At 50.0% G+C, this 27,796-nt stretch overlaps 1 protein-coding gene across 2 annotated transcripts in view; it reads left to right on the forward strand.

Annotated features, from left to right (window-relative positions):
- Positions 1-27,796, forward strand: part of JPH2 (junctophilin 2) — a 68,782-nt gene that overhangs the window by 21,612 nt on the left and 19,374 nt on the right. For both annotated transcript variants that reach the window (XR_006215430.1, XM_042980345.1), the window contains exon 2: positions 151-946. Coding sequence is in view for 1 of the 2 variants with exons in the window: in XM_042980345.1 (XP_042836279.1) it covers positions 151-946 (796 nt within the window). In the remaining variant the exon portion in view is untranslated. The remainder of the gene's footprint in view (positions 1-150; positions 947-27,796) is intronic.

The raw sequence follows: 27,796 nt of genomic DNA on the forward strand, positions 1-27,796 counted from the left end.
ACTTCTGTCCTCGCACCCTCACGGACCACGCGCCCCCTCCCCCCGCGTCGCCCGCCCTCCCAGCCACGCGCTCGTCGCCCCGGCCCGCCTCGCCCCGCGCCCGCAGGGCCCTCCCAGCCGCCCACTGACGCGCTCTCTCCTCGCCCGCAGGGACCTACCAGGGCCAGTTCACCAACGGCATGCGCCACGGCTACGGCGTGCGCCAGAGCGTGCCCTACGGGATGGCCGTGGTGGTGCGCTCGCCGCTGCGCACGTCGCTCTCGTCCCTGCGCAGCGAGCACAGCAACGGCACGGTGGCCCCGGACTCGCCCGCGTCGCCCGCCCCCGACGGCCCGACGCCGCCCCCGGCCGCCATCCCGCGCGGCGGCTTCGCGCTCAGCCTGCTGGCCAACGCCGAGGCGGCGCGGGCGCCCAAGGGCGGCGGCCTCTTCCAGCGGGGCGCGCTGCTGGGCCGGCTGAGGCGCGCGGAGTCGCGCACGTCGCTGGGCAGCCAGCGCAGCCGCGTCAGCTTCCTCAAGAGCGACCTCAGCTCCGGCGCCAGCGACGCCGCGTCCACCGCCAGCCTGGGCGAGGGCGCCGAGGGCGCGGAGGGCGCCGACGAGGCCGCGCCCTTCGAGGCCGACATCGACGCCACCACCACCGAGACCTACATGGGCGAGTGGAAGAACGACAAGCGCTCGGGCTTCGGCGTGAGCGAGCGCTCCAGCGGCCTCCGCTACGAGGGCGAGTGGCTGGACAACCTGCGCCACGGCTACGGCTGCACCACGCTGCCCGACGGCCACCGCGAGGAGGGCAAGTACCGCCACAACGTGCTGGTCAAGGGCACCAAGCGCCGCGTGCTGCCGCTCAAGAGCAGCAAGGTCCGCCAGAAGGTGGAGCACAGCGTGGAGGGCGCCCAGCGCGCCGCCGCCATCGCGCGCCAGAAGGCCGAGATCGCCGCCTCCAGGTAGGCCCCCGGGGGCTGGGCGCAGGCGGGGTGGGCCCCGCCGGGGAAGGGGGTCCCGGGGGCAGGGCGACCCTGGAGGCCCGGTCTCCAAGGCTGTTCTGCTTCTTTCACCGTCAGGGCTTCTCCCCGACCTTTAGAGAGTTAACTGGAGGTGCTTCTGGTCCCCTGTCCATCCACCCATTCATCCAACCCTTCCGTTCATCCAGCCTTTCTAAGAGCCACCTGGACGACCATCTCTTCACCCCAACCACCCACTCCACTTTCTGATTACACATTCAACCCCCAGCCACCCGTCCAGCCACCCAGTCATCCATTCATTCTCCCAGCCCCTTCATTCACCTAACTTCTCAACTACCCGCCTGAACAACTCCTCCATTAGGCCAACCACCTCCAGTCACTCAGCCTCTCTAACATCTACCTGGACAACCACCCACCCACCCAACCACTTCCTCCTCCACCCCTACCCACCCATCCAACTTTCTATCCTTTTACCCACCCAACCCTCTAATCATCCACCTGTCCACCCAACCGCCTAGACACCCACCCATTCAACCACCCATCCACCCCTTATTCACCAGCCACCCATGTTCACTCACCTATTACTTCTATCCACCAAGCCACCCATCTTTTGATTGATTGATTGATTATTATTATTATTATTATTTTAATTTACATCCAAGTTAGCATGCAGTACAATAATGATTTCAGGAATCGAATCCAGTGATTCATCCCCTGTGTATAACACCCAGTGCTCATCCCAACAGATGTCTTCCTTAGTGCCCCTTACCCATTTAGCTCATCCCCCCCGCCCACAACCCCTCCAGCAACCCTCAGTTTGTTCTCTATACTTAAGAGTCTCTTAATGTATTTTTGCTTCCCTTCCCTTATGTTCATCGGTTTTGTATTTTAAGTTCCTCATATGAGTGAAGTCATCTGATATTTGTCCTTCTCTAATTTCACTTAGCATAATACCCTCTAGTTCCATCCATGTAGTTGCAAATGGCAAGATTTCATTTTTTTTGATCTCCGAGTAATATTCCATTGTGTGTGTGTGTGTGTGTGTGTGTGTGTGTGTGTGTGTGTATATATATATATACACACCACATCTTCTTTATCCATTCATCCATCGATGGACATTTGGGCTTGTTCCATACTTTGGCTATTGTTGATAGTGCTGCTATAAATGTTGGAGTGCATGTGCCCCTTCAAAACCGCACACCTGTATCCCTTGGATAAGTACCTAGTAGTGCAATTGTTGGGTCTTAGGGTAGTTCTATTTTTAATTTTTTGAGGAAGCTCCACACTGTTTTCCAGAGTGGCTGCACCAGTTTGCATTCCCACCAGCAGTGCCAACAGGTTCCTCTTTCTCCGCATCCTTGCCAACATCTGTTGTTGCCTGAGTTGTTAATGTGAGCCATTCTGACAGGTGTGAGATGGTATCTCATTGTGGGTTTGATTTGTATTTATTTCCCTGATGATGAGTGATGTTGAGCATTTTTTCTTGTGTCTGTTAGCCATCTGGAGGTCTTCTTTGGAAAAGTGTCTATTCATGTCTTTTTCCCATTTCTTCACTGGATTATTTGTTTTTTGGGTGTTGAGTTTGATAAGTTCTTTATAGATTTTGGATACTAACCCTTTACCTGATATGTCATTTGCAGATATCTTCCGCCATTCTGTTGGTTGCCTTTTGGTTTCGCTGACTGTTTCCTTTGCAGTGCAGAAGCTTTTTATTTTGATGAGGTCCCAATAGTTCATTTTCACTTTTGTTTTCCTTGCCTCCGGAGATGTATTGGGTAAGAAGTTGCTGCGGCTGGCAGAGTCAAAGAGGGTTTGCCAACTTTCTCCTCTAGGATTTCTCTAGCAATCCTCTAGGATTCCTGTCTTACGTTTAGGTCTTTCATCCATTTTGAGTTTCTTTTTGTGTATAGTGTAAGAAAGTGGTCCAGGTTCATTTTTCTGCATGCCACTGTCCAGTTTTCCCAGCACCATTTGCTGAAGAGACTGTCTGTATTCCGCAGGATATTCTCCCGCTTTGTCAAAGATTAGTTTGCCAGACGTTTGTGGGTCCATTTCTGCACCAAGCCACCCATGTTAACATCCATCCATGCATTCATTCACCTAGCCACCTCCGTTCACCAAGTCTCCTCCATTTATCCAACCACCCCCATCACCCAGCCATGCTTCCATCCACTGAAACAACGTCCAGTCCCACCCACCTACCCAGTCACGCAAGCACCCATCTATCATCCGTCTATCCGACCCCCTCCAGTGTCCAACTGTAACTTCCACTCACTCAGCTGCTATCACCCATCCATCTACCAGCCCCGTGTCCAGGCACAACCAGGCACAACCTGTATCCATTGAGCAACCACCCTTTCATTCACGTTCAGATCCCTCCATGTCTTCTCATTGTACTTCGGAAAAGGTTCTAATGTTGTCTTCAAACATTTATAGCTCTTGCTGTGCACATGGCACTATTTTAGTAGTTTATAAATATTGACTCATTTCATTTCCTTAAGGACTTTATAAGATGGGTACTATTTTTATTTACATTTTACAGATTGGCTAAATGAGGCTTAGAGAGATAAAGTGACTTGTTCCAAATCACCCAGGTGGTGAGTGGCTCTTCATAAATCTGGTTCCTACACTTCTATTTAGCCCCCTTCCCTTCCCTTTCCTTTCCTTTCCTTCCCTTTCCTTCTTTCTTTTGAGAGAGAGAGAAAGAGGGTGAGCGGGGGAGGGGCAGAGAGAGGGAGACAGAGGATCAGAAGCAGGCTCCTCTCGCTGTCAGCGCACAGCCAGACCGTGGTGCTCGGACCCACGAACCACAAGATCATGACCTGAACTGAAATCAGGAGTCGGACGCTTAACCGACTGAGCCACCGAGGCGCCCCATCTTGTTGCCCATCTTATTCCTACTCTTCCTTCAGGTCAAGCCTGACTCCCTTAGAGGGCTGATGAAACCCAGTCCCTGTCACTTAACTGCATGGACGTTTTCTTAGAACATCTTGCAATTGCAGCTATATGCTGCTCATGGGATTTGTTTTTAGCCTGCCATTTATAAAGGGCTCCTTATGGGCCGGTCACTGTTCTGAGACCTTTACTTAACTGAGACCTTATATTAACTCACTTAATCTTTGTAACATCTCAAAAAGGTAGGTACTGTTATTATTGCCGTCTCACAAATGTGGAGTGAGCTGCAGGGACATCAGCGGGTGTGACAGGACAGTGGTGAAAAGCATTTGTCTGTCCTGGTGCCCATGACAATCCTGCTGGTGGTTCTAAATGGCCTGGGCTGGAGGCTGTGGCTCTTTGGCCTTCAGGGTTAAGCCAACCTAAGACCAAATCCCGGATCTGTCCTCTGTCAGCTGAGACCTGGGTGGATCAGTTTGCCTGTCCCAGCTTGAGTTTCCCCACCTGTGGTACCGCCATTTCTTTGTTGTATGCTCTTGGCCAAGTCCGTTTTCTTCTTCAGCCTCCATTGTGTCATCTTGAAAAATAAGGTTAGTCTGAGGGTTCACAAAGACAGTGCAGCTCCTGTGGTTTACAGCCCTGTCACGGGGCGAGTTCTCCTGGGAGCCGAGTTTGAGGTGGAGATCAGGGTACAGCAAGTTTATGGGGAGGACTCAGGATCAACATTTGTGGGGAAGGGAAGGAAGCTGGATTGGGCAGGAGACGCTGGGCTGCAGTGCAGTCCCTACAAAGGCCTCAGCCAACCACGAGGGGTACGCTGCTGTGGAGATGACCTTCAGAGCTGTCCCTAATTGAGGTGAGGTCGCTGGATCTTTACACCCTCTGCATTGGGTGCAGCTACCTTCCAGAAAGGGGTGTGAGGGGCACCTGGGTGGCTCAGGCGGTTAAGCATCCAACTTTGGCTCAGATCATGACCTCACAGTTTGTGGGTTCAAGCCCCGCATCGGGCTCTTTGCTGACAGCTCAGAGCCTGGAGCCCGCTTCGGATTCTGTGTGTGTGTGTCTCTCTCTCTGCCTCTTGCCCACTCACGCTCTGTCTCTCTCTCTCTCTCTCTCAAAAATAAACAAACATTAAAAAAAGAAAGAAAGAAAGGGGTGTGAGCTGGGGCTAGACGGTTCTGTTCAGCCAAGGGCAATCCCTGGACAGGGCTGACAGCCAGTATCACTCTGAGTGGCCGAGAGGAGGAGAGGAGAAATAAGTCCTTCAGTCCCGAAGGGGAAACTGGGTGGCACATCACAGTATCTGCCACAGTGTGGGACACCCAGCAAGGGCTCAGTAAGCATTACTAGTCACAGTCGTCATTTAGTGAATTCATTATACAGATGTGGAAACTGAGGCCCAGGAAGGCACATAATATGCCAGAGACTGCCTGGCAAGCAAATGAGAGAACGAAGGCTTCAGCCCCGACGTTTCTGATTCTAAAAAGCTTTAAACAACACGTCTTGCTATCTCTGAACTTTGTGAGCTTTAAATTGCTGTGAATGTGTGAGCAGTTAGTAGCATTAAGACAGAAAGATGGTATTTTTAAATCTTCAGAAAAGTACCCATACTCTCTGCCCAGTTTCCCCTAGTGTTAAGTTCTTACATTATCATGATACATTGGTCAAAGCCAACACTGGTACCTTACTATTTATTAAACTCTAGACTTCGTTTGAATTGTACTGGTTTTTCCACTGCTGTCCGTTTCCTGTTCCTGGGTTCCATCCGGTGTCCAGCATTGCTGTTGTTGTGTCTCTTTAATCTTCTCTGGTCTGGGACAGTTTTTCAGCCTTCCTTTGTTTTTTATGACCTTGACAGTTTTGAGAACTACCAGCCGGGTGTTTTGTAGAATGTCCCTCGGTTTGATGTTTGTCTCATCGTTAGACGGAGGTTATGGGTTTCGGGGAGGAAGAATGTAGAGGTGAGGTGTCCTTATCACATCATATCAGGACACAGGTCTCAACATGACTTGTCACAGATGATGTTAACCTTGATCACCTGGTGTCTTACCATTTCCCCCTTCCCACACTCTGTTCTTTGGAATGCAGACACTAGGTTCAGTCCACACCTCAGAGGGAGAAAGTTCTGGAATGAAGCTCCAGAGGGAGGAGTATCAACATACATTAGCTGGAACTCTTCTGGAAGGAAGATCTGTCCCTTCCTCCAAAGGGAACATTTTAAATTATTACTCCAAGCGTGTATTGTTATGGCAGGCATAAACCAGCACTGTCCTGGGCCACCCTGGGACGTGGCAGAGCTCACAATAGGTAAGAGCTTGGGCTCTTGATTTGGGAGATCATGAGTTAGAGTTCTTGCTCCTCTACTGCAGAGCTGTGTGACTTTGCCCAGATTGCTTCGCCACTCTGAACCCCGGATCTTCTTCCCTCCTAGAGTTGTTTTGAGCAGTAGATGAGCTAATGCCTATAAAACGTCTGGTGCAGAGAAGCCAGGAGCCAAAGCAGTCATGGTCATCGTCTAACATGTTTGGTTTGGAAGGTGAGGAAAGGGAAGCTGGGGAAGAAGGAGGGGTTTCCCCTGAGCTCTTCCCTGCTGGGGGCAAAATCTCGCCGTCTCTGCCCCCCTTGCTTTCCCTGACCTCCTCGTCCTTTCTGCCAAATCCTGTGCCCTTGAATGTGACGAGCTCTGTTGGAGCTGCCAGGCCCAGACTGGGAACTGAGTCTTGGGAGTGAGAAGGTAGTATCTGGCTTCTTCTACAAGGTCTGCCAGGAGGGGAGCGCAGGGAAGATTTGGATTCCTCGTGGGTCTAGGGAACACATCCTGTATGCCTACAGGGCTGTTGCCATGTGGGGGGCAGCTCCCTGGCTCCGTTTGAAGCTCAGACTGAATTTCCAATTAAGGGAATCTTTGGGTTAGGAGGGAAAGCAGGGTTGTCTCCCTTACAGGGGTTTTGGTGAGTAATCGAGCTGCAGAGCAACAGGGGGCATCCCCAGCAGCCACCAGACTCCTCGGCCCAGGCAGACCTGGGGTTTCTCTCTGTTGTGGCCTCAAGTTCCTGGTCCTGGGCTTCCATGGATCTTGTCAGCTCAGATTCTAGGATTGGGGTAGCTTTTCCAGGGGGAAGAGAGAAAGTGGAGAAAGCATGTCCCCCTAAAGTGGGCTATGGACTGAAAAAGATTCTAGACCTGCAGTCACCGATAGGGTAGTCTCTCGGTGGCTGCTGAGCTCTTGAAATGGGGCCGATCTGAACTGAGATGTGCTGTTAAGGGAGAAATGCACTTACTGGGTTTTGGAGACATAGCAAGAAAAAAAGTATAAAATAATTTTATATTGATTTTTCATATTGATTGCATGTTGAAATGGTTCTTTAGATATATTGGGCTGGGTAGAATGTATCATTATATTATTATTAAGTTAATAATGTTAGTAACATAATTATTAAATTAATTTCATCTGTGTCATTTTACTTTTTTGAATGTGGCTGTTAGAAAATTTAAAAATTACGTATGTGATTCACATTGTATTTTTATTGGACAGTTTTGCTCTAGACCCATCCAGGGCTCCAGGAGATAGTCCAACCCCTTCCCTGCCCAGATGGGAGAGTCGCAGTAAGAAAGGGACAGAGAAATACCTGTGGCCACTAAGTGGTCGAGGGGGAACTAGCCTCAGGTCTTCTGATTTTGTGGCTAAAAACTTAAAAAAAAATTTTTTTTTAATGTTTACTTATTTTTGAGAGAGAAAGAGACAGAGCGTGAGTGGGGGAGGGGCAGAGACAGAGACAGAGACAGAGACAGAATTCAATGCAGTCTCCAGGCTCTGAGCTGTCAGCACAGAGCCTGACATGGGGCTTGAACCCATGAACAGTGAGATCATGGCTTGAGCCGAAGTTGGGTACTTAACCGACTGAGCCTCCCAGGAGCCACTAAAAATTCTTTTTGTAATGCCTTTTAAGGTTATAGATCCTGGTGGAGGGAAGCTGGATGTTTGGGGAGTGCCTGAATGTTTCTGGTTGTTATGCCAGCTCTGTGATGATAAATGGCTCCCTTCCATAAGGAGCACAGGGAGTGAGGGGTTAAGAGTGCTGCTTTCGTCTTGTGTTTTGCTTGCTTTATCTTATCTTATCTCCAGACTTCAGTTCTCTCATCTCTAAAAGGAAAATAATGATACTACCTTAAGTCAGAGACTGCACGTGAAGCAGTAGCATAGGACTGGAAGAGGAAGAGCCCAGTAAATGTTAGCTGCTTGGTCATCGTAGTATTCTTGTTCTCGTTCCTGCTCTTGTGTCCCTAGGGCAGAGCCAGGGGATGGCCCTGCAGGAGTTCTCAGCTGCCGCAGGGTGTGAGGTTTGGAACACCTCAGGTTTTGTGCAGGGTGGCATCAGTGTGGCTCTGAGGACAGGACCTGCTGAGTGGGCCTGTCTTCTGCTCCTCTGCTCCCCGCCTCCACATCTCCTCCCTGGACTGGCCCTGGAAGTTCCCCAGTTGAGTGTAAGGTTAGACCTGGTTTGCAGGTTCCTGGGAGGTGATTTGTCGGGTGAGCAGGAGCATGTGTGTTATGGTGGCTAAGAGTTCGGACTGTGATGTTGAATGGACCCAGGTTTGAATCTGGGTTCAGCTTCCCTATAAGCAGTGTGACCCTAGGCAAATTACCTCACCTCTCTGAAACTCACATTCCTTTTCAGTCAAGTGAGAATTAATTGAATCCTTCTTCAAAGTGTTGTTGAAGAGAATAAAAAAAAAAGTAGCCCATGTAAAGGGCCTATGTGTTGAAGGCGTGCAAGGTAGTATAAGCTTTACTGTGAATCAAGCATCATTCTGTACTAATCTAAGCGTCTTCCCTGAGAATGAAATTGCCCTGAGGGAAAGCCCCATCTTCTGTCACAGTCCTTAGAACTGTGTTTCCGAAACTTGCCCCTTGTGCATGCCACCATCCCAATTCTTGGTACATCCCATCCCCTTTCTACTTACTTTCTTAATATCTTTCTTTAGATCAACTTACTTAAAAGTACTTATATATGTTTATTGAAAAGGAAGACTTTCTAATCACTGTTGAAAATGGAAAACCAATATCATGTTCTGAAACAGAGGTCAAACTGTTACTACCAAAGGTGCTTAAACCGGAAGTCTGCTCTCTTTTTGTTAAAGAGAGACATTGGCAAGAGATTGACAGGTATGAAAGACCTATATGCGCCTGGCCAAGGTTTGTCCTAGACCAACAAGACACATGGGTCTGGCCCTGTTTCCGGCTGGGGCTTTGCACCTGCCAACCCTCATTGCCAGAACCACCAGGGTATGCAGACCCAGGGGGAAGAGGGCCAGGCCTTGGACCTGGTTGGACCAACAACCAGGAGGATGTTGGCAATTTGTTTATTTCATTTTCAATTGACAAACATCCATGTAGTCCTTATTTCTGAGGGCCAGGCAGGATCCTAAGTACCTTATGTGTGTTAACTTAGTTAATCCGCAAAACAACCCTATGAAGAAGGTACTATTTTACCACTTTACAGATGAGGAAACTGAGGCACAGACAGGTTAAGTATCTTAAATATAGTCATTCAGCTGAGTAATGGCAGAACTGGGAACTGACACCCCAGAACCAGAAGACCTGGTTCTAGAATGCTCTTAACTATTATCTGACCTTTGGCAGGTTTTCTTTCACATACTGATTAGCACTTACTCTTTGCCAGGTTTGTGCTGGGGCACAGAGCACCCAGTGGACCAGTGTGGTCAGCATCCTCTGGGGACTCATAGCTTAGTGGCAAAGACAGACAGGGCTTCAGCACAGCCCATCGTGGGTTGGAGGGAGGTCCAAGGAAAGAACTGCCCCGGGGGTGGTCTGGGAAAGCTCCCTGCAGGTGTTGGGTGACTCTGGCTGGGAGTTTGCCGGATGGAGAAGAGGGAGAGAAAGGTCGCTTCAGGTAGAGGCACGGAGGTGGGAACGTGTGTGGTGTATTTTGGGAGCAGTGAGTCATGGGGAGCTGGAGCGGGCGGGGAATAGACTGGAGATAAGGCTGGGAAGGCAGCCGAGGGCCAGGGTAGGACGGGCTGTGAATGCCAGCTTGAGGAGTGTCAGACGTGCGGTGTGCGGGCACTGCTCTAGGTGCCCAGCTGAATTCACTCATCTCATGCTAATGGTGGCACATGGAGATTTCTTTAACATGCTTCAAGTCACACAGCTAGTAAGTGCTGGGGCGGAGATTCTGGCCCCAGCGTCTGCATCGTCCTCCACCATACTACCATTTCACATACAGCGAACTTCTCTCTCCTTTTTCTTTTTTCCTTTTCTTTTTTTTACATTGCTCAGAACAACATACTTGTTAAAATTAAATGATATTCAGAATAATAAAAGATAAAAAAGGAATCAAACCCCTCTCCTACTTCTGTCTCAGCCACACCTCCGGCGTGACCATTGTTAAGCGTTCACTTACAGCCCTCTTCCTCTTACCTATTCTGAGTTTGTTGTTTTCTTTTGCAACGAGGATTACCTCTATAATGGTCTTTAGCTTGATTTTTTGGCTTCATGTGTTTTGAGGAGTTTTTTTTCCTATCTTCTACACATAAATCTTCCCTGTTCTTAACAGCTGCTTACTATTCCGTCGTTTGGAAATACCATGATTTATTTAACCAGATCTCTCTTGAGGGACATTGAAACCATTTCACGCTTTCACACTGACAAAAAAGGCTGTAGTGAACCTGCTTGGACACATACTCTTGCTCACAGAAGAGTAGGCTGGCGAAAGGGATGGCTTAGCCCCGTTCCCTTATTCCATCAGGGACATTCGACCGTCCTTGGAATGCATGGGAAATGTGACGCCAGCTAACCCGGGTCTTTGCAAGGAACTGAACTCTTGACGTTCACTGTCAAAATGTGAATATGGTGGTCTCTCTCCTCCAGTACTCAAGGATTTACACAAACAAGCAGAAATCCAAACCATTCCTGTCTGATGTCCCCCCACCATATCTGTTCAATAGATATTTAAGAATAATTGTTGGATTGTTAGCCTGCTGGCACGCCCCCCATGTCTCTGCCTGTCCTTGCTTGCACAGATCTGCACTTATGGGTTACAGTCCCAGAAGCAGAATTGCCAATTCAAAAAGAATGTGCGTTTTTATTATTACCAGAGCCCCAGTTAACCTCCTAAGGGGTTGCACCAAATTTATACCCTCCCCCCACCACCAGTAGTGCCCAGAAGGGCGGTTTTCCTCAAACTCTCACCAACACCATGTATCATCAGTCTTTTGCATCCTTGCCAAATTATTTGAGCACAATCAGGTGTTCCATAAACCCAGTGACCACCACCAACTACCCATGGTCGTAGAGGCAAAAGTTAGCCCTTAGCTTGCCTCTTGGGGTTCCTCCTTGGCCTGGGGTTCCATTGAGGGGGATCAGACTCCCTGCAGAAGGTCTTGAGGATGTTGGAAAGGCCCCGGACACTCGACTCCTGCCTTCCATCACATCCCTCCTTGGAGAATTGCCGGTGGACAAAATCCCTTTGCTCCCAGAGACTGAAGACTGGGGTGAATGGAATGTCCTGAGTTGTCAGAGCTGGTCTCCTGTGACATACAAGAGGCAGCTGTGACTCCAAGGCCGGCCTCTGAGCTGAGTGGTCTGGGGAGACAGAAGACCTTACTTGGGCCCCTGGCAGCAAGAAGATGTTCAAACTATGAGGCAGTGTACTTGGGGGAGCCAGACGTTCTAAGCTTGGAGAAAGGGAAACCAGAGAAAAGACCCAGTGAGCTCCTACCACTCCTCAGAGAAAGCCTGTCAGAACTGGACTTTAGGGAGAACACAGCCCAATGTGCCCATGTCACAGACGGGGAAACTAAGGTCTGGAAAGGGAGAGGCACCCGACCAGGGGCATGCAGTGAACCAGGGGCAGAGGAAAGAGAGAGAGAGAGAGAGGCATGGCTGGAGGGCTCTGGTGAAATCTCAGTTGACTTCTGGGTCACATTTGACAAATCAACTAGGAAGAGGACAGGGCTCTGGAAGGTGGAAAGGCATGGTTTTCTCTCCCCTACCCTTAGCCCTTATAAACTAGGCTTGCAGTCCCGTTCCAGAACCTTTCCAGCTTGATTTTTTAGCCTCAATAGCAGAGTCAGAAAACAGGCCCAACAGCCTGCACGTTCAGGAGAAGAATGCTGCTTTCTTTCAATGCAAGTGTTTCCCCACATCCTGTGAAAGGTCTGACCACACGAAGCCAGTGCTTGGCCCCTGACTCTGGCACTTGAGTGGAGCTCCAGCAGCACAGGGGATGCAGAGGGAAGGCAGTGGCTCGAGGGCTCAGCTCAGGGCTGGGCTGCCTGGGTTCTAGTCCTGGACACTGGCTGGCCGCATGGGCTAGTGACTCCCCTGTACCTCCGTTTCTCTAAGATGGGATCCTGAGAGAACCTGCCTCGTGGGCATATGAGAAGTCAGTGCTTGGCACAGATCAGTGCCCCGTTCCCACCACTGTGTGCCAGGCTCTGTGCTGATGCCCTTTATACACACCATCTCATTTAGTCCTCACAGTGAGGTACTGTTTATATGTAATAAATAACCCATTGTGTAGGCCAGGAAACTAGCCCAAAGGCCTAAAATAACTGACACAACCAGTCTTTGAATTCTCAGATCCGGACTCTGCCCGCTTAAGCACAGGTGAAAGAGGGGAAGTCCTTCAGCTTCAAATCATTATCCTGCCCATCTGACATTCGGTGCCTGGGCCTTGGCACCTGGCTGGCCTTTTGTATGGCAGAGTAGTTGAGGGGATAGGCTGGGAAGATGGGGAAATTGAGGTTCGAATCCCACATTGTTACATCACTGTGTGTCCTTGGTCCTCTCTGAGCCTCTAGAGAGGTATGTTCCCACCTGTAGAGTGGGGACAGTGTCAGCCTTGCCTCCTAGGTCATGGTGGGGACTAAATGAGGGAGTGTGCTTAGAGGGTTTGTATGGTCTTGGTGCTCAGCAGGTGCTTGGTGAGTAGAGGCCATGGCCAGTTTTATCATCAGAAACTCAGGCAAGCGGAACATGGAGAGGCCAGCAGGCTCTTCCTCCAAGCTCATCTGTCCCCAAGTGCAAGCCCTTTTGCTCCCCTGGGTTTCCAAAGCCCAGTCCAACTTCCACTCGACTTCCTAAGTCCACACCAGTGAGTCCCTGCCATTGGGAGAGGAGTTAAAAATAAAGCCCAGTCTTCAAATCCTTCAAGTAAACACCCAGCTCTCTAAAAATAGTGCCTTTGCAACTGGTCTCCAGAGCCAGGCTGGCCTTGAGGGATAGAACTTGGCGGACCTGGTTCTCACAGTCAGGCAGGCACGGGCCAAGCCTCTATACCACCCCACCTTGCCACCAAGCCTCTGGTCCCAAGGGGGATCCACGTGTCTCCAGCCCCTTTTGCCTGTCTCCACTACCACCAGCCCGGTGCTGGCCACCAGCCCCTCTCGCTGCAGAACTGTAAGGGCCCCTCAGCAGCTCTTCACTCCTCTTGTTGCCCTGTACTCTTCTCTGCACAACAGTTGGAGTGAGCTTTTGTAAATGTAAGCCTGAGCATGCCACTCTGGTAAGCAAAACTTTCCTGGGGCCCTTAGTTTGGGTTCCCCCAAAAGCAGAGCCTGAGGCAGGGATTTGGGTACAGGTAGTTGATTTGAGAGGTGATGCAGGAAGAAGGTAAGAAGGGTAAGTGGGTAGAGTAGAGACAGGGAAGAAGGAAAAGCCAGTCTAAGGGTGTATTGCTGAGGCATTACTACAGGCCACAGGGAATGGATGGGCTGGGACCTTAGTATAGAACACCCCCAGATTGTCACCTGAAGGATGGAGGGTGGGTGGACAAAGCATGGCCCACCCACTCCAGCCCCCCAGTCCCTGAAGATTTCCCCTGGGGGTATAAATCCTTGTCTACTTCCTGGTGTGCTTGCACTTGGGGTGGGGTTGAAGGGGCCTCCTGCAGCATAAGAGTAGGCTCTGGGCAGAAAGCAGAAAGCTGTGCTTGGGTGAGACACCAGCAGTGCCAGGGGAATGTGTGTAACTTCCCTCCACAGCAGCAGGTGAAATTAGGAGAACACTGAGGAGATGTGATATGGGCATCGGGGATGTCTGCTTCTGGGAGAAATTGCAGATTTCTTTCTTTGGCCCATAAGCCCCTTCCTGTCTGGCTCCAGCTGACCCCACCAGCCCCATCTCACGTGCTCTCCCTGTCACCCAGCCTCAGCCACAGTTCCTCCAAAGGGTTCTTCTCTTTTCTGCCTCTGGTCCTTTGCATATACTGTTCATGTTGCCTGAAATGGCCCTTACTCTTTAGCTTGCTAACAACACCTTCTCATTCATCAGGCCTCACTCAGCTCAAATGTTGCTTCCTCTGAGCTCTCTTCTGGTTCGGCTTCCCTGTGTTATGTGCCCCTGCTTCAACTGCAGCCCTCCTGCCATTGTCTGTATCCATCCTGTGTTCTCTGCTAGGTTGTATACTCCTTGAGGGTAGGGGTCCTGCCTGCCGTGTTCACTGCCTGGTACCAGCACCTGTCATGGCACCCAGCACGTAGTGGGGCTCAGGAGGTGTTGCTGACTAAGGTTAGGTCCCAAACATCTCATGATGGGAAGGTCTCAACATCTCCATTTGACTCATTAAAGCTCATTTAAGCCTTCAGATACATTCAACAAATGTTTATTGAGCACCTGTTATGTGTCAGGTAGTATTCTAGGCTCTTGGGGAAGAAAAGCTAAAGATCCTGACCTTCATGGAGTTGAAATTCTAGTTGAGCAGACAGAAGAAGTAAATTATAGAGCATGGGGTAGGGGGTGAGCCGCCTTGTTACATAAGTGGTCAGGGCAGGCCTCCTTGAGAAAGTGATACAAAGGAGTTGAAAGAATCAGCCGGTGGGATGTCTGGGGGAAGAGCAGCCCAGCCACGTGCGGGCAGAGCCAGGAGGAAGCTCCAAGGTGTGCATGCGCCTGGTGTCCTCTGGGAACAGCAAGGAGACCAGCATGGCTGATGTGGAGTGGGAGAGGAGATCAGTAGCAGAAGAGGCCAGAGAGAATGTGGGGCTGGGGCAAGGACAGGTCACTATATCAGCATGGGAGCCATTGGCCACGTGTGGCAGTTTAAGTTTATGTTAGTTGAAATGAAATAAATCGAAAGCTCCATTCTTAGGTTGCATTGGGCATGTGTCAAGCCCTGGTAGCTACTGCATTGGACAGCACAGACAGAGTCCGTTTCCCCCATTGAAAGCCCTATTGGACAGTGCCTTGGTGGGGCCTGCGACCTTGCCCGTCCATAGCTGGATGCACATCCGGGGGTCCTTTCCTCACCTCCCAAAGTGGGTATGATTAAAGCATGCAAACACAGACAATGTCAGAATGCCTTTCCCAGCATCCTTGCCAGATGGGCCTTCAGTCACTGCTTCTGTATCTCCAGGCAGAGGAGACACCCCTCCTGAGAAGGTCCAGGCCAACCTTGGAGAGCTTTGACTTGGGTTTGCTAAAACCAGAAGAATGTTTTGCTTCTCTGTACCTTCTGAGCATCAGACCCAGTTCTGCCCTTGGGGCCTGTATCAGTTAGAACGGTACTCAGCCGCCGGTGTCAGAACTTGCCTTTAGTGTCTTAGCGTCTGGGCTGACCTTCTCCCATAAGATCAGAGAGGCCATACAAGGCTGTCGTGGCAGCCCCGTGATGCCCACAGTGACCTGCCTCCAGCTGTCTTCCCCCACTGCTCTCCTGAGCATGTGTCTTGTGCCCTCGTCCTCAGAGATGGCCACCACATCCCCTGGCTTCACCTCTGCATTCCAGGGCAGAGGTCACAAGGCAACAACTCCTCTTCATGGGTAAGTGAACCCCACCCCAGGGACTGACATCTCATTCTCCAGAACGGATTGCATGGCCTTCACTGCATGTAAGGAGTCTGGGAAAATGAGTATTTTTAGCCAGACATGTTTCCTAAACAAGATTAGCCTTCTGTTAGTGGGGAGCATGGAGAAAATGGATATTTGGTGAGCAGCTGGCAGTGTCTGCCCTTGACCCACATCCCTGCAGAGATTTAAAAACTGTCTTAACTGCCCCAGGTTCCCTTTCGTTGGCCTCTGCTCTCAGGTCTCCTCACTGACTCCCATTTTCCAGGTGGAGAAACAGAGGCACAGACATACATCATCTGGTGTCAGAGCACAGGTTTGGGGGCCGGACAGACAACACTGGCTCCTTGGGCTGTGGAATGTGGAGGAAAGTAGTTTAGTACTTACTGCTAAGGGTGTTGTGAGGCCCAAACAAGGTAACCCAAGAACCAGCCACAGTGCCTGACACACAGCAGTCACGCTGTAGAGGCAGTTGCTGTCTTTATTATTGTACTTGTTACCGCTCTTACTTCAGTGAGTCCTTCTGGTGGTGTTGAACGAGGAACCAGGGAGCCCGGACCAGGTGAGCTCTCGGCTGGGGTCGCCATGGTGTTCCCATAATGCCAGCAGTCACTCCAGGGAGAGCCTGTACATCTCTGTACATCTCGAGAAGGGATGTGGGGTGGGGCCACAGAAGAGGAGGGGCTTCAGTGGGATCCATCTCCACAGCCACCTTTGGCCAAGCCACATCCTGTGTGAGGGCTGTCACATTACTGCTGAGCGCCGTTCCCATCAGCCCTGGCTCAGGCAACCCTGACTGGGAAGGGGGTGTTACCCCAAGATCGTGGAAGCCCGCTGCCTAAACTGTACCCTGTAGGACTTGCAGCCTTGCTAGAAGCCTGGCTAGGGGTGGGGGCCCTTCAGCTCTGACCCACCTGGGAGAGGCTCAGAAATGCCAGAGAAGGGGATTTGTCGGAGGCTAACCTGGGACAGCCCCGCTGAGCTCCAGGCCTGAACAGTCCTTGCCTAATCACCCCAACTGGGGTGGGTACAGAGACAACCATCGTGTAGCAGAAAAGCCACCCTGGAGCCTGAATTACTTCTTCCCTTATTTTTTCTTAAATAGGTCACATGTTCCTTTGGTTCAGAACCCCACAGTTACACAAATGTAGAGGGGCACCTGGGCGGCTCACTCGGTTAAGCATTCAGCTCTTAGTTTGGGCTCGGGTCACGATCTCACGGTCGTGGGATGGAGTCCTGAGTCAGGCTCCGAGCTGGCAGCGTGGAACGGGCTTGGGATTCCCTCTCTCTGCCCCTCCCCCACACTTGCATTTGCTCACTTGTACCTGCTCTCTTTCTTTCAAGATACATAAACTAAAACAAATTTTTTTTTTTTTTAATGTTGAGTCCATCTCCTCTCCCTGTCCTCCTCGTGAGGACACCTCCACACCCCATGGGCAGCGACTGTTTGCAGTTTCTTTTCTTTCCTTCCAGTTACTTTGTGCATCCCACTATGCAGGTGGGACCCAGGAAATGGACCATGGCTGACCTCCAAAATGGCAGTTTCATACAGTTCCACCTGAGGTGGAAATGCACACTTGGATTCCTATTTCCCTCTTTCTTACACAAAAGATAGCATATCCCGCATACTGTCCTGAACTTTGCTTTCTTCTCTGTGCGTGAATTGGAGATCTTTCCCTAACTTCCAAAATAAAGACCTTGACCAGTTTAACACCTGCATCGTATTCCATTGTATGGCTGGGTCACAATTGATTTAATCAGGCCCCTCATGCTTGAACATGATCATCTGGGTAGCTTCCGGAATTTTGCTATGTTAAATAAAGCTGGACACTCACCATTTCTCCCACGGGTCAGTGTATCTCTAGGATAAATTCCCCAAAGGGCAGTGACTGGATCAAAGGCTCCCTGTAGTGGTTGTCCCATTTTATCTTCCCATCCACATTAAATGAGGGCGAGAAGGCCTCTGCCACTGATGTCCTGAATGACCTTGGGCAGGTCCCTGCCCTCTGTGGGTCTGTTTCCTGGAGCACTGAGCTCTCCTTTACTTGTCCTTGGGAAAAATAGCCGACCCAGATTCGTCTCCTTGCTTGGCCTTTCCCATGCCCCAGCCACATGCAGCTATTGTTGCCACAGCTTCTTTGGGAAATGATTTCAGCCCCGGCCAAGGCCACGGCGGCCCAATGAGGTCAGCATGGAAGAGCGGGCAGAGGGACCAGCATGGTCAAAGGCACAGAGGTGTGGCAGCATGGAGTGAGGCAGGGTTTCCCAAATGCCAGTCACTGATGGACCTTCCTAAGCCGTGCCGTAACCACGTGCCATCTGGTTATTATTTCCTTGCTGTTTTAAAAATGTTTTTAACTTTCTTAAACCTACATTTATTTTTATAAAAGAACTTTTTACATCACCATAAATAGAAATCCAGTGTTAGATAAAAAGTTAGCAAAAAAAGAAAAAGAAAAAAAAGGCGCGTGCACACACACAAGAAGAGAAAAATACAATGGAGCAAAGCATCATTAAACCATCCCTCTGACTGTTGCTCACTGAAAGCTCAGATCAAGACTGCTTGCTACAGTGCACTCTCTGCTAAAAAATGAAAGGTAAGAGACTCATTAAAGACATATAAGCATCAGAGGAGTCTTTCTCATTGATGAAATCAGGACATTTGAATTTGAATTTTATTTTTTTATTTTTGAGAAAGAGAGAGAGAACGCAAGCAGGGAAGGGGCTGAAGACACAGAATTGAGCAGGCTCCAGGTTCTGAGCTGTCAGCACAGAGCCCAATACAGGGCTCAAACTCGTGAACTGTGAGATCATGACCTGAGCTGAAGTTGGACGCTCAACTGACTGAGCCACCCAGGTGCCCCTGAAATTTGAATGTTAAAGAACAGTATTACCTGATGAATGTCCTGGTACCACCTATCAGTTTTGGTCCTACCCGTGGTAAGCATTCCACACTTTATAGACATCGGCCTGAAGAGACAGATCTCTCCTCTCCCTCCTCCCGGATCCTCAGAAAGAGAGAGGGAAAGTCGATCTTGAAGGGCCTGTGGTCCAGGGACCAGACTCTGTGGAATTCTGGGTGAGAGGCGCCCGAGCTTAGACAGGCTTGCACACAGTAGGCACTCAATGCTCGTCAGTGACTGACTTCTCAGTGAGCCTGAGGGGCTCTTATGAAAGGATGGGCGTTCAGACTAACAGGTACCTTCCTGGATCTTGTGCAGAGAGGACATGGCTTCCTCTTGCTCTGTCCTCCTGTGGCAAATGGTTTACCTCACAGCTGAGTCTTGCTGGGAGAGCACTGGAAGAAGAGCCACACAGAGTGGAGAGGAGGAGCACAGGACCAGCCTCATCTTCTGCCATCTCTTCATTCGTTTGTGGGATGCAGACACGCACACAGGGGAACAGATCAAGCCCAAATTTGTTTCCTGCTCATATAAAATCCAAAACTGGTGCCCTCATTGGTGGGCAGCGCTCTTTCAATTGATTCAGGTGCCCGGACTCCTTCCATCTGTGGCCCCGCCATCTTCTACACTTGGCTTCCAGGGTTGACCTGCTCTTCTGCATCAAGCCAGTGAAAAGGGAGAACACCCGGAAGGATGCAAGTGGGTGGTTTTTATTGGCCAGGCCAGGAAGCAGGGCTTGTCATGTCCTCTCACATTCCATTGGCCAGAATCCAGTCACAGGACCACACCTTCTGCAAGGGAGGCTGGGGAACATCCTAAGCGTGTGCCCAGGAAGAAGAGGAAACCGGCTCGATGAACTGCAAACTGGTCTCAGCTTAGCGAACATGGCACTCAAGGTCCTTTATCATCTGCCTCTGTCCTATGTTTTCATTCACTCATGACATTAACATTATCAGGCTGAACTTTTCTCGGTTTCTTAAATTGTGTGTGTGTGTGTGTGTGTGTGTGTGTGTGTGTTTAGTTTATTTATTTACTGGGGCGGGAGGGCAGAGAGATGGGGAGGGAGAGAATACCAAGCAGGTTCTGCACTGTCAGCACAGAGCCCGATGCAGGGGTCGATCTCACAAAGCGAGAGACCATGACCTGAGCCTAAATCAAGAGTCAGATGCTTAACGGACTGAGCCACCCAGGCCACCCTGTGTGTCTCTTAGTTTTAACACCTCATGTGCCTTGGCTTTCACAGTTCCCTCTATTTAGAACAGCCTTTCCTCACTTCTTCCCTGTCTTCTCTGACTGACCAGCTTACAGGGGTGTGGAGAGCATGACCACAGCCCCAGCCACTCTCCCACCTCCTTCCTAAAGCCGATTGCAGGTTTTCTTTTATGCACCGATGCCACTCCCCGAATTGTCCTGTGATAGATAGGGGATCTATAGTCAGAGATGGAAAACCTCAAGAGCTCTGGCTAGAAAGCTGGGAACCTGTTTCTCAAAGTCGTGGGAACTGTCCCGGGAGGAGGAGGAACACAAGGGTCTGAAAGTGCGGAGACAGTTAACTGTTTTATAGTTCATGTCTGTTCCGAGGAGTCGTGTGCTCAGGAAGTAGCTCTTGGAGGGGCGGGTGGCGAGGGGAGGTGGGAGCCTGTTTCCTGGAGGCCGCCGATCTCCGTGGTGTAAATACTGCCACCGTGGCCCATTTCACGCTCCCGAAGTGCAGAGTTGGGAAGACAGGTGACAAGATGGGCTGTCTTGAGCAAGAGCTTGGACGAGCAGTTCCCGTACGTGGCTCGCCCAGGGCTCAATTCCTCCATCGGCTCTAGGAGCCTGAACATTATCCAAACTAGATTGTTTTCCTGTCGATCTGCTCTATGTGTCTGTCAGCTTCTTATGGCCAGGACGGTGCCCTTTGTGTCCCCCGTTGCACTGTTGGATGCCCACACGCACGTAGGAGGCACCCAGGAGGCACCCTGCCCAGGGTGGGCAGGAAGAGGGATGGAACAAGGTGGGGCTGAGGAGCCCGGTGAGGGGGGCCGTTATGCTCTGTGACTTGTTGGCCATATGAGCTCAGGCAGATCCCTCCCCCTCTGTTTCCATCCTCTGTTCCAGCCAGGCAGGCCTATCACTGCACAGTAATGATGATGGTAATGTGTCTACATTCAACAAAGTTCTATTCAGCACCTATTCTGGGCCCGACTCTGTTCTAGGTGCCAGGGATTCTGCAATGAACTAAACATAAAAATCCCTTCCTCGCGGAGCTTACGTCCTATGTTTGCAACATGCCACAAACTGAGTGGGCTTTCACAGGCACTGTCTCATTCAGCTTCCAGAAACCTCGCAGGGCTCCATTTTCCTGCTACAGGAAGTGAGGAGAAATAGAGTCATGTGAGGAGCCGGAAGTCAGTCAGGGCATGGAGGACGAGGATAGGATTTAGACCCCGGCATCTGGTCCCAGGACCTGGTTCTTAGCCATCACATGCCCTTCCCTACCCACAGGGCCCTTTCCTGCCCACCTCCCTGCCTTTGCCCAGGCAGACCCGCGTGCCCTCCCTGGCATGCCCTCTCCACATTGGATCCCTTCCTGTGAACATATCCTTCAGGCCACCTGCAACCTGACTCCTCCCTGATGGCGTCTTTTCTGTGTCTCTGGCCTTGTCTCCAAATCCTTCCTTGTTACCCGGCCAACCGTGGTTGGCCACTAGGAATGGAATCCTTTGCTTCTTTATTCCCTTGAGACACCTCTTTCTCCTCCCCCTTCACCCCACCACCTCAGGGCCCAGGCATGGACCCCACATGAAGAGTCTAATAAACATCTCTATTAACGCACAGAAATCCTTGACTTTTCCTTTGGACTCTGAGCAAAGTTGCAGCTTTAAATGTCTTCAGGTCTTCCTTGTGTGGGTTATCTATTCTTCCCGAACAGTCTGAATATCAGATCTGTTAGACAAAAGCTCAACAGCCCTTATGTACACCTTCCATGTGCTGGGTCTTCCCAGTGCTTCAGGGCTTACAGAGTGACAGACACAGTCTCCTGTCTCCAGCCTCAGTTGGCACCTTAGTGTGGTCAAGGCTGAGATTACCATACGGCTTTAGGTGCCCGGGACGGTCCTGACTCATGCTAGGTGTAATTATTAGCAGCCTCCCCTTCACCCTCAGCTTCCCTGGTTTGGATAAGCTCTCCAGTCACCCTAAACAAAGCCTCTGACTGCTCTAAGCACATTGCACATTCCAGTGCATGTGACCCTCCCAACCCTATGAGGTTGGTTGTGTTATTCACCCCTTTCAAAGAAGGGGAAACCGAGGGACAGAGTGATAAAAGTAACTTGCTCAGGTCACACAGCTTGGAAGAAGCAGAGCTAGGTTTTGAACCCAGATCATCTGGGGCCAGAGTGTTCTCGCTCAACCACTATCTGAGCATGAACTTTTCTTTTCTTTTTTCTTCTCTTTTCTTTTCCTTTCTTTTCTTTTTTCTTTTTTCCTTTCCTTTCCTTTAACTTTCCTTTCCTTTCCTTTTCTCTTTTTTCTTTTCTTTTTTGAGAGAGAGAGAGAGGATGCAAGTGATCAAGGAGCAGAGAGGGGGGAGAGAGAGAGAGAGAGAGAGAGAGAATCCCTTGAGGGCAGAGAGAGAGAGAGAGAGGTGGGGCTCATGCTCACCCAAAGTGTGGCTTGTGAGCTCAGATTTTCTAAGAGGTTTTTGTTGATCCTGTGCTCAAGCCCAGATGTGTTCCCCCTCCTCCACCCCACACACTTATCCTAGTCAGGACTCTGCTGTGACACAGTTTTGTGACAGGAGGACAGCAATGGAGCCAGATTCTCCTCTGGAGTCTGGCACAGTGCCTGAGCCAAATAAAATCTCTGGAAATGCTTTTTGAACCAAGGGATGCGATTCTGTAGGATGGGGGCTGGGTTTGGCCCCTCTCTGTGGTTTTTTCCTCCCCATCCTTGTGGTGACAGAGATGCCAGCCCCCAGGAACAGTTGTCGCTGCCTGGAATTCCTTCCCAAGGCTCCTTATCAGTTTTCACAGCAGCCTGGAGTAGGATGAGGGGGGTGTTGGGGATATTCAGGACTGCTCTGGAAAAAGCTGGAATGCCAGAGCCCAAGCCCCACCTGGGGAGGGGCCGGAGGTGGGGGAGGGTGCTGGGCAGGGAGGCCTCAGCTGTCACATTCCTCAGGCTCACAGAAAGCTCTCCTGGGCGCCTTGTCCTTATTTGGGCAGGAGATGTCTGCTGACTCTGGCCTGTGGGATGCCATGACTGGCTGGCTCACCAGGCAGGTTGGGGGGCAGCGGGAGTGGGGGCGTGGGGCGTGCAGAGCACTCCTGGAACCAGATCAGTGGGCTCTTGGACCAGCAATCCCAATGGGAAGTTCAACCCTTGGGGAGAAAAATCACTCTCTAAGTAATAATTACAAAAATAGTAGCTACCATTCAGGGTACCTATGGTACACAGAGCACTGAGTAAAGCCAGTCTGTAACCTCCAGGGGGTAAATGTCTCCTACTCATGGCTATACTCCCAGATCTACCCCAGGACCTGGCACACAGTTGGGGCTTAGTAAATACTTGTCACGATGGAGTGACTATACACTTCACATTCCACAGTTCACTTGATCCTCACAGTAATTCTAGTGGTGGCTAATTATCAACCCGTTTTACAGGTGGTAAGGCTGAGATTTACAGAGGTTTTTGTGATTTGGCAAAGGTCATGAAACTTGGAACAGAGGGTGCTGGGGTTTGAAGCCAAGGTCTCTGATCCCAACACTAACTAACTAATGTTCCCACCTTCTTATATTGGCGGTAGCCACACTGGAATTCCTGGCTTTCCCCCTTTATTGGCTGTGGGGGTTGGACCCATTACATAACTTCGTCACCCTGAGTTTTCTCACCAGTGAAATGGGAATCGATAGTGATATCTACCTTGGAGAATATCGTGAGGCTTCAGTGGAGTAACGCATTTAGCATCGTGCTCAGCACACAGTAGGGGCTTAACATGTGCTGTCTGTTAGTAATGTGGTGATGGCTCTCAGGATTCAGCATCCTTCTCACTGGATGCGACCCAGGCAGCAGAGTGGACAAAAGATGGGGCCATCTCCCGGCGGGCTCTGTCCCCTCCTGGAGCACAGTGACAATCATGGCCCTGTAGAGAGAGCCATTCCTAGCCTGTCTGAAGCCTTTCAGATTCCCAGAGCAAGAGACTGGAAGGGGTGTGGGTTTTACCCTGTGTTAATATCTGGTGTGCAATCATGCTCTTATGTCAGCTCGATTGACCGAAGTTTCCATGAGCACCTACTGTGTACCCAGGTCTGGGCTGGTGCCCAGAAGCAGGGCCTGCTGCTGTCCCTCAAGGAGCTTGTGGCCACACTGTGGAACAGCAGCAGAGTGGGGTGTCAGAGAAACACAGGTTCTGGAGCCAGACTGTCAGGATGCCCATCCCTGGCTGGCCGTGTGCCCCTGAGCCAGTTACTGAAATTGCCCAGAGTCCTGCTTTCTCATCTGCACACCGAGGGTGATAATCGTATTTCCCATCCAGTTGTTTGTGTTTAGTGATGTAATGTGTCTAAGCACCTAGACTGGAGCCTGTCACATAGTAAGTGACCCTTCTAACATGTCTGTAACAGAGCTAACCATCAGCATGATTAATTTTCAAATATTGAAATGATCAGGGGCACCTGGGTGGCTCAGTCAGCTAAGCGTCCTTGATTTTGGCTCAGGTCATGGTCTTGCGGTTTGTGGGTTTGAGCCCCGTGGCAGACTCTGTGCTGACAATGGAGCCTGCTTGGGATTTTTCTCTCTCCTTCTCTCTGCCCCTCCCCTACAGGTGCACTCTCTTTCTCTCTCTCAAAATAAATAAACATTTAAAAAATAATGATCACACAGGTCTCTCTGGGTCTCCGTTACTCCATCTTATAACTGTGTTATTAAATGAGAAGAGATGTGTGAGTCTCACAGTCCAATATGTAATGCATATAACACATTTACCTAACAAATATTTACTGAGCACCTGTTACATACCTGCTACTGCTTTGGTAGAAACACAGCAGTGAGGCTCCTGCCCCTTTTGGGGGCTCACAGACCAAGTGGAGGAAGAGAAAGTGACCTTGCAGCTAAGTGCAGGGGACTGCAAGAACAGAGAGCTGGCAGTCAGAGTAAGCTTTCCTGAGAGAGCGTTCCGAAGGATGAATAGGAGTTTGCCAGATGACAAGATGAAGGAGGGAACAGGTGTTCCCAGGAATGGGAGCAGCCTGTGTAAAATCCCCAGAAGTGAAAATAGTAGAGCACATGTGGGGACCTGGAAATTTCTGGCTGTCTGGAGGGCTGGTTTAAATGAAGACCAGAGAGGTTGGCAGGGGCTAGGTCATGAAATCATATGCATAGCATAATAATGCATTTCTACATCGTCCTCCAGGCTCTGGGAAAGGCACTGAGGGGGCTTCGGCAGAGGGTCAAGATCATGTTTACTGGGGGTAGACTCTGGGGAGTGCTTCCTGAACCAGATGGGGCATAAGAAGGAAAACTTACATCCAAGGTTAGCATCCAGCTGAACACTCCTGTAGCATCATACCAATTGTTAACATTTTGTAATATTCTGATTTGTGTCAATTTGCAGCCATCAGCTCCCCTGAGCCCCCTAAGTGCTCTCCACCTCTCATTACCGTCCTGTACACCTGGCCTCTTGCCCAGGATATTGACTTCCCCAGACCCAGCAACTAAGTGGTTAACCACCTGGCACACTACTCTCATTGGTTGGTGCCCACCCCCCATAGCACTTGCTCAATATTTTTAATATCCCTCTGCTGTATACATCTTAGTCAAGTTCCGGTTCTAAGAAAACATTGTAGAACATCGGATAGAGCAGGACCAGATCGGGAAACTTGGATCTTAGCCCAGTCCTTGTCCTCTTCCTGCTGGGTAAGCAGGTGAGACGGGGCCATCCTACACTGGCTGACACAGGCTTGGGAATCAGGCCAACCTGGGGTCTAGAGCGCTTCCTGGCTATGTGGCTCTCCCTGTCTATTTAGTGGACATAATAATACTATCCCTTAGGGTTGTTTTCAGGAATAAATTAGATCATTTAAAAATCCTAGCAGTCATAGATGTTAGGTTTTTTAAATTTTATTTATTTATCTATCTATCTATCTATCTTGCAATAGGAATACTATATGCACATTCAAAAGATCTAAAAGGGCTGTATCAGAGTCCTGGCAGGAAGGGATATTTGCAAAGAGTTCAGCTGCAGACAGTTTCATGAAGCTACTGGATTTCCCCCCACCTTTATTGAGCTATAATTGACATATAACACTGTATACAAGGTGTTGATTTGCCTCACTTATATATTGCAAAATGATTACCACCCTAGCATTAGCTAACACCTCCATTGTGTCACATAATATTTAAGACCTACTCCCTTAGCAACTCTCAAGCATATAATACGCTACTGCTAACTATAATCACCATGCTCTATATCGGGTCCCCAGAACTTATTCATCTTATAACTGGATGTTTATACCAGGTAGGCAGGAAATTAACCAGGATATTGAGGTACCCAGGACCAGCAATGATGGGAAGCCATTAGTTCCCTGGGTCTGACAGAGCCAGGGGAGGAAATGGTGTTACATTAGAGCCGATGGGTGCAAGCTGTGGAGGAGAGAACCCCCCTGAAGAGGAACAGGGAGCCGCTCCCTCTCCCTCCTCCAGCCCTCGGCTGGTGCCCCCATCAGCTAAACCCAGCTGGAAGCCAGAGAGCAAGGGCGCTGTGAATGCAGACCATGGAGGAGGGTCACCCAGAGTGCAGAGCAGGGTGGAGAATGATGTGTGAGCTGAGGGGGGAGGAGATGAGGCAAAAGGAAAGTCCCCAGCTCAAATGAGAGTGTGTGTGTGTGCTCACGCATGTGTATCTTCCTCCCTTCCACCTCCCCCCACCCCCAGCCATCTAGTTCCCATCCCAGTAAGCAGCCTTTATGACCAATTTCTTATCTATCCTTCCAGAAATATTCCACATATAGAAGAGCAAACTCACTTGTTTGTTTACACAAGCGTTGCATACAATATATGTTAATTTACACCTTGCTCCATAACTTGACCTATCAGGATTCACTCTGTTTTAAAGATCTATCTCATTCTTAGTACTGGCTGCGTAAAGTCCTTCAAGTGGCCGTACCAGAGCGTAGTTAACCAGGTCCCTACTGCTAGCTTTGGGTTTGTTTCCAGTCCTTTGCTGTTACAAACCATGTTGCCATAAATGCCTTTGCAATATGTCATTTCCAGCGTATCTGTTGGCCAGATTCCCAGAAGAGGAATCATTGGCACTGAAAAGAGGTAGATGCCAAATTTCTAAAGGAAAAAGCTGAGCAGTTTGAAAGCTAAATACGAATATACAGAAACACAGAAAATTATTTAAGTGTAAAATCTGTAGTAGTGCACTCCTTTAGTGCACCCTCTGTGCGAGCCACTGCTGTGTATATTCTAATTTTCGTAGCAACCCTAGGAGGTAGTAAGGGGTCTTAGCACCCAGTTTCAACATGTGGTGGTGGGGGGCGTGGTTCCCCCCCACGGCACCAAGCAGTTCACCGACACTAGCTGGGGCTCTGGGAATTCAGCTCAATTCTGACATTATCTACCAGGAGAAAGCATCAGAGCCTACAAGTCAGGGGTTCAGTCCTACGAGATGGCATATCCCCCCATGCCATTTGCAAGTCCAGGGTGTCACTGGGCTCCTGACTGACCAGCTGTAGGTAGGAGGTTCCAATGACCCCTTCTTTGAGTTCAATTAATTTGCTAGAGCGGCTCGCAGAACTCAGAGAAACAATTTATTTCTAGATTACTAGTTTCTAAGAGCTGTGCAGGGCTTCTGTGCCCTAAGCGTGCCACTCTTCCTGTACCTTCACATATTCACCAACCCAGAAACTCTCTGAACACCATCCTTTTAGGTTTCTATGGAGGCTTCATTACATAGGCACAATTGATTAAATCATTGGCCATTGGTGATTGGTTCAACCTCCAGACCCTCTTCCTTCCCCTGAAATCACTGGGTGGGACTGAGAGTTCCAACCCTCCATTCTTGGTTGGTGCCCCTGGTAACCAGCCTCCATCATTAGGTGCTTTCCAAAAGTCACCTCCTTATCATAAGCGCAGGTGTGGCGGGAAGGGTCTTGTTATGAATATCAAGACACCTGTTTTGTTTTTATGACTCTGAAGTGATTTCAGGAACTGGAGACAAGAGACTGAATCTTGTAA

The sequence above is a fragment of the Panthera tigris genome, chromosome A3 (assembly GCF_018350195.1).
Source record: "Panthera tigris isolate Pti1 chromosome A3, P.tigris_Pti1_mat1.1, whole genome shotgun sequence".
NCBI classification, from domain to species: domain Eukaryota; kingdom Metazoa; phylum Chordata; class Mammalia; order Carnivora; family Felidae; genus Panthera; species Panthera tigris.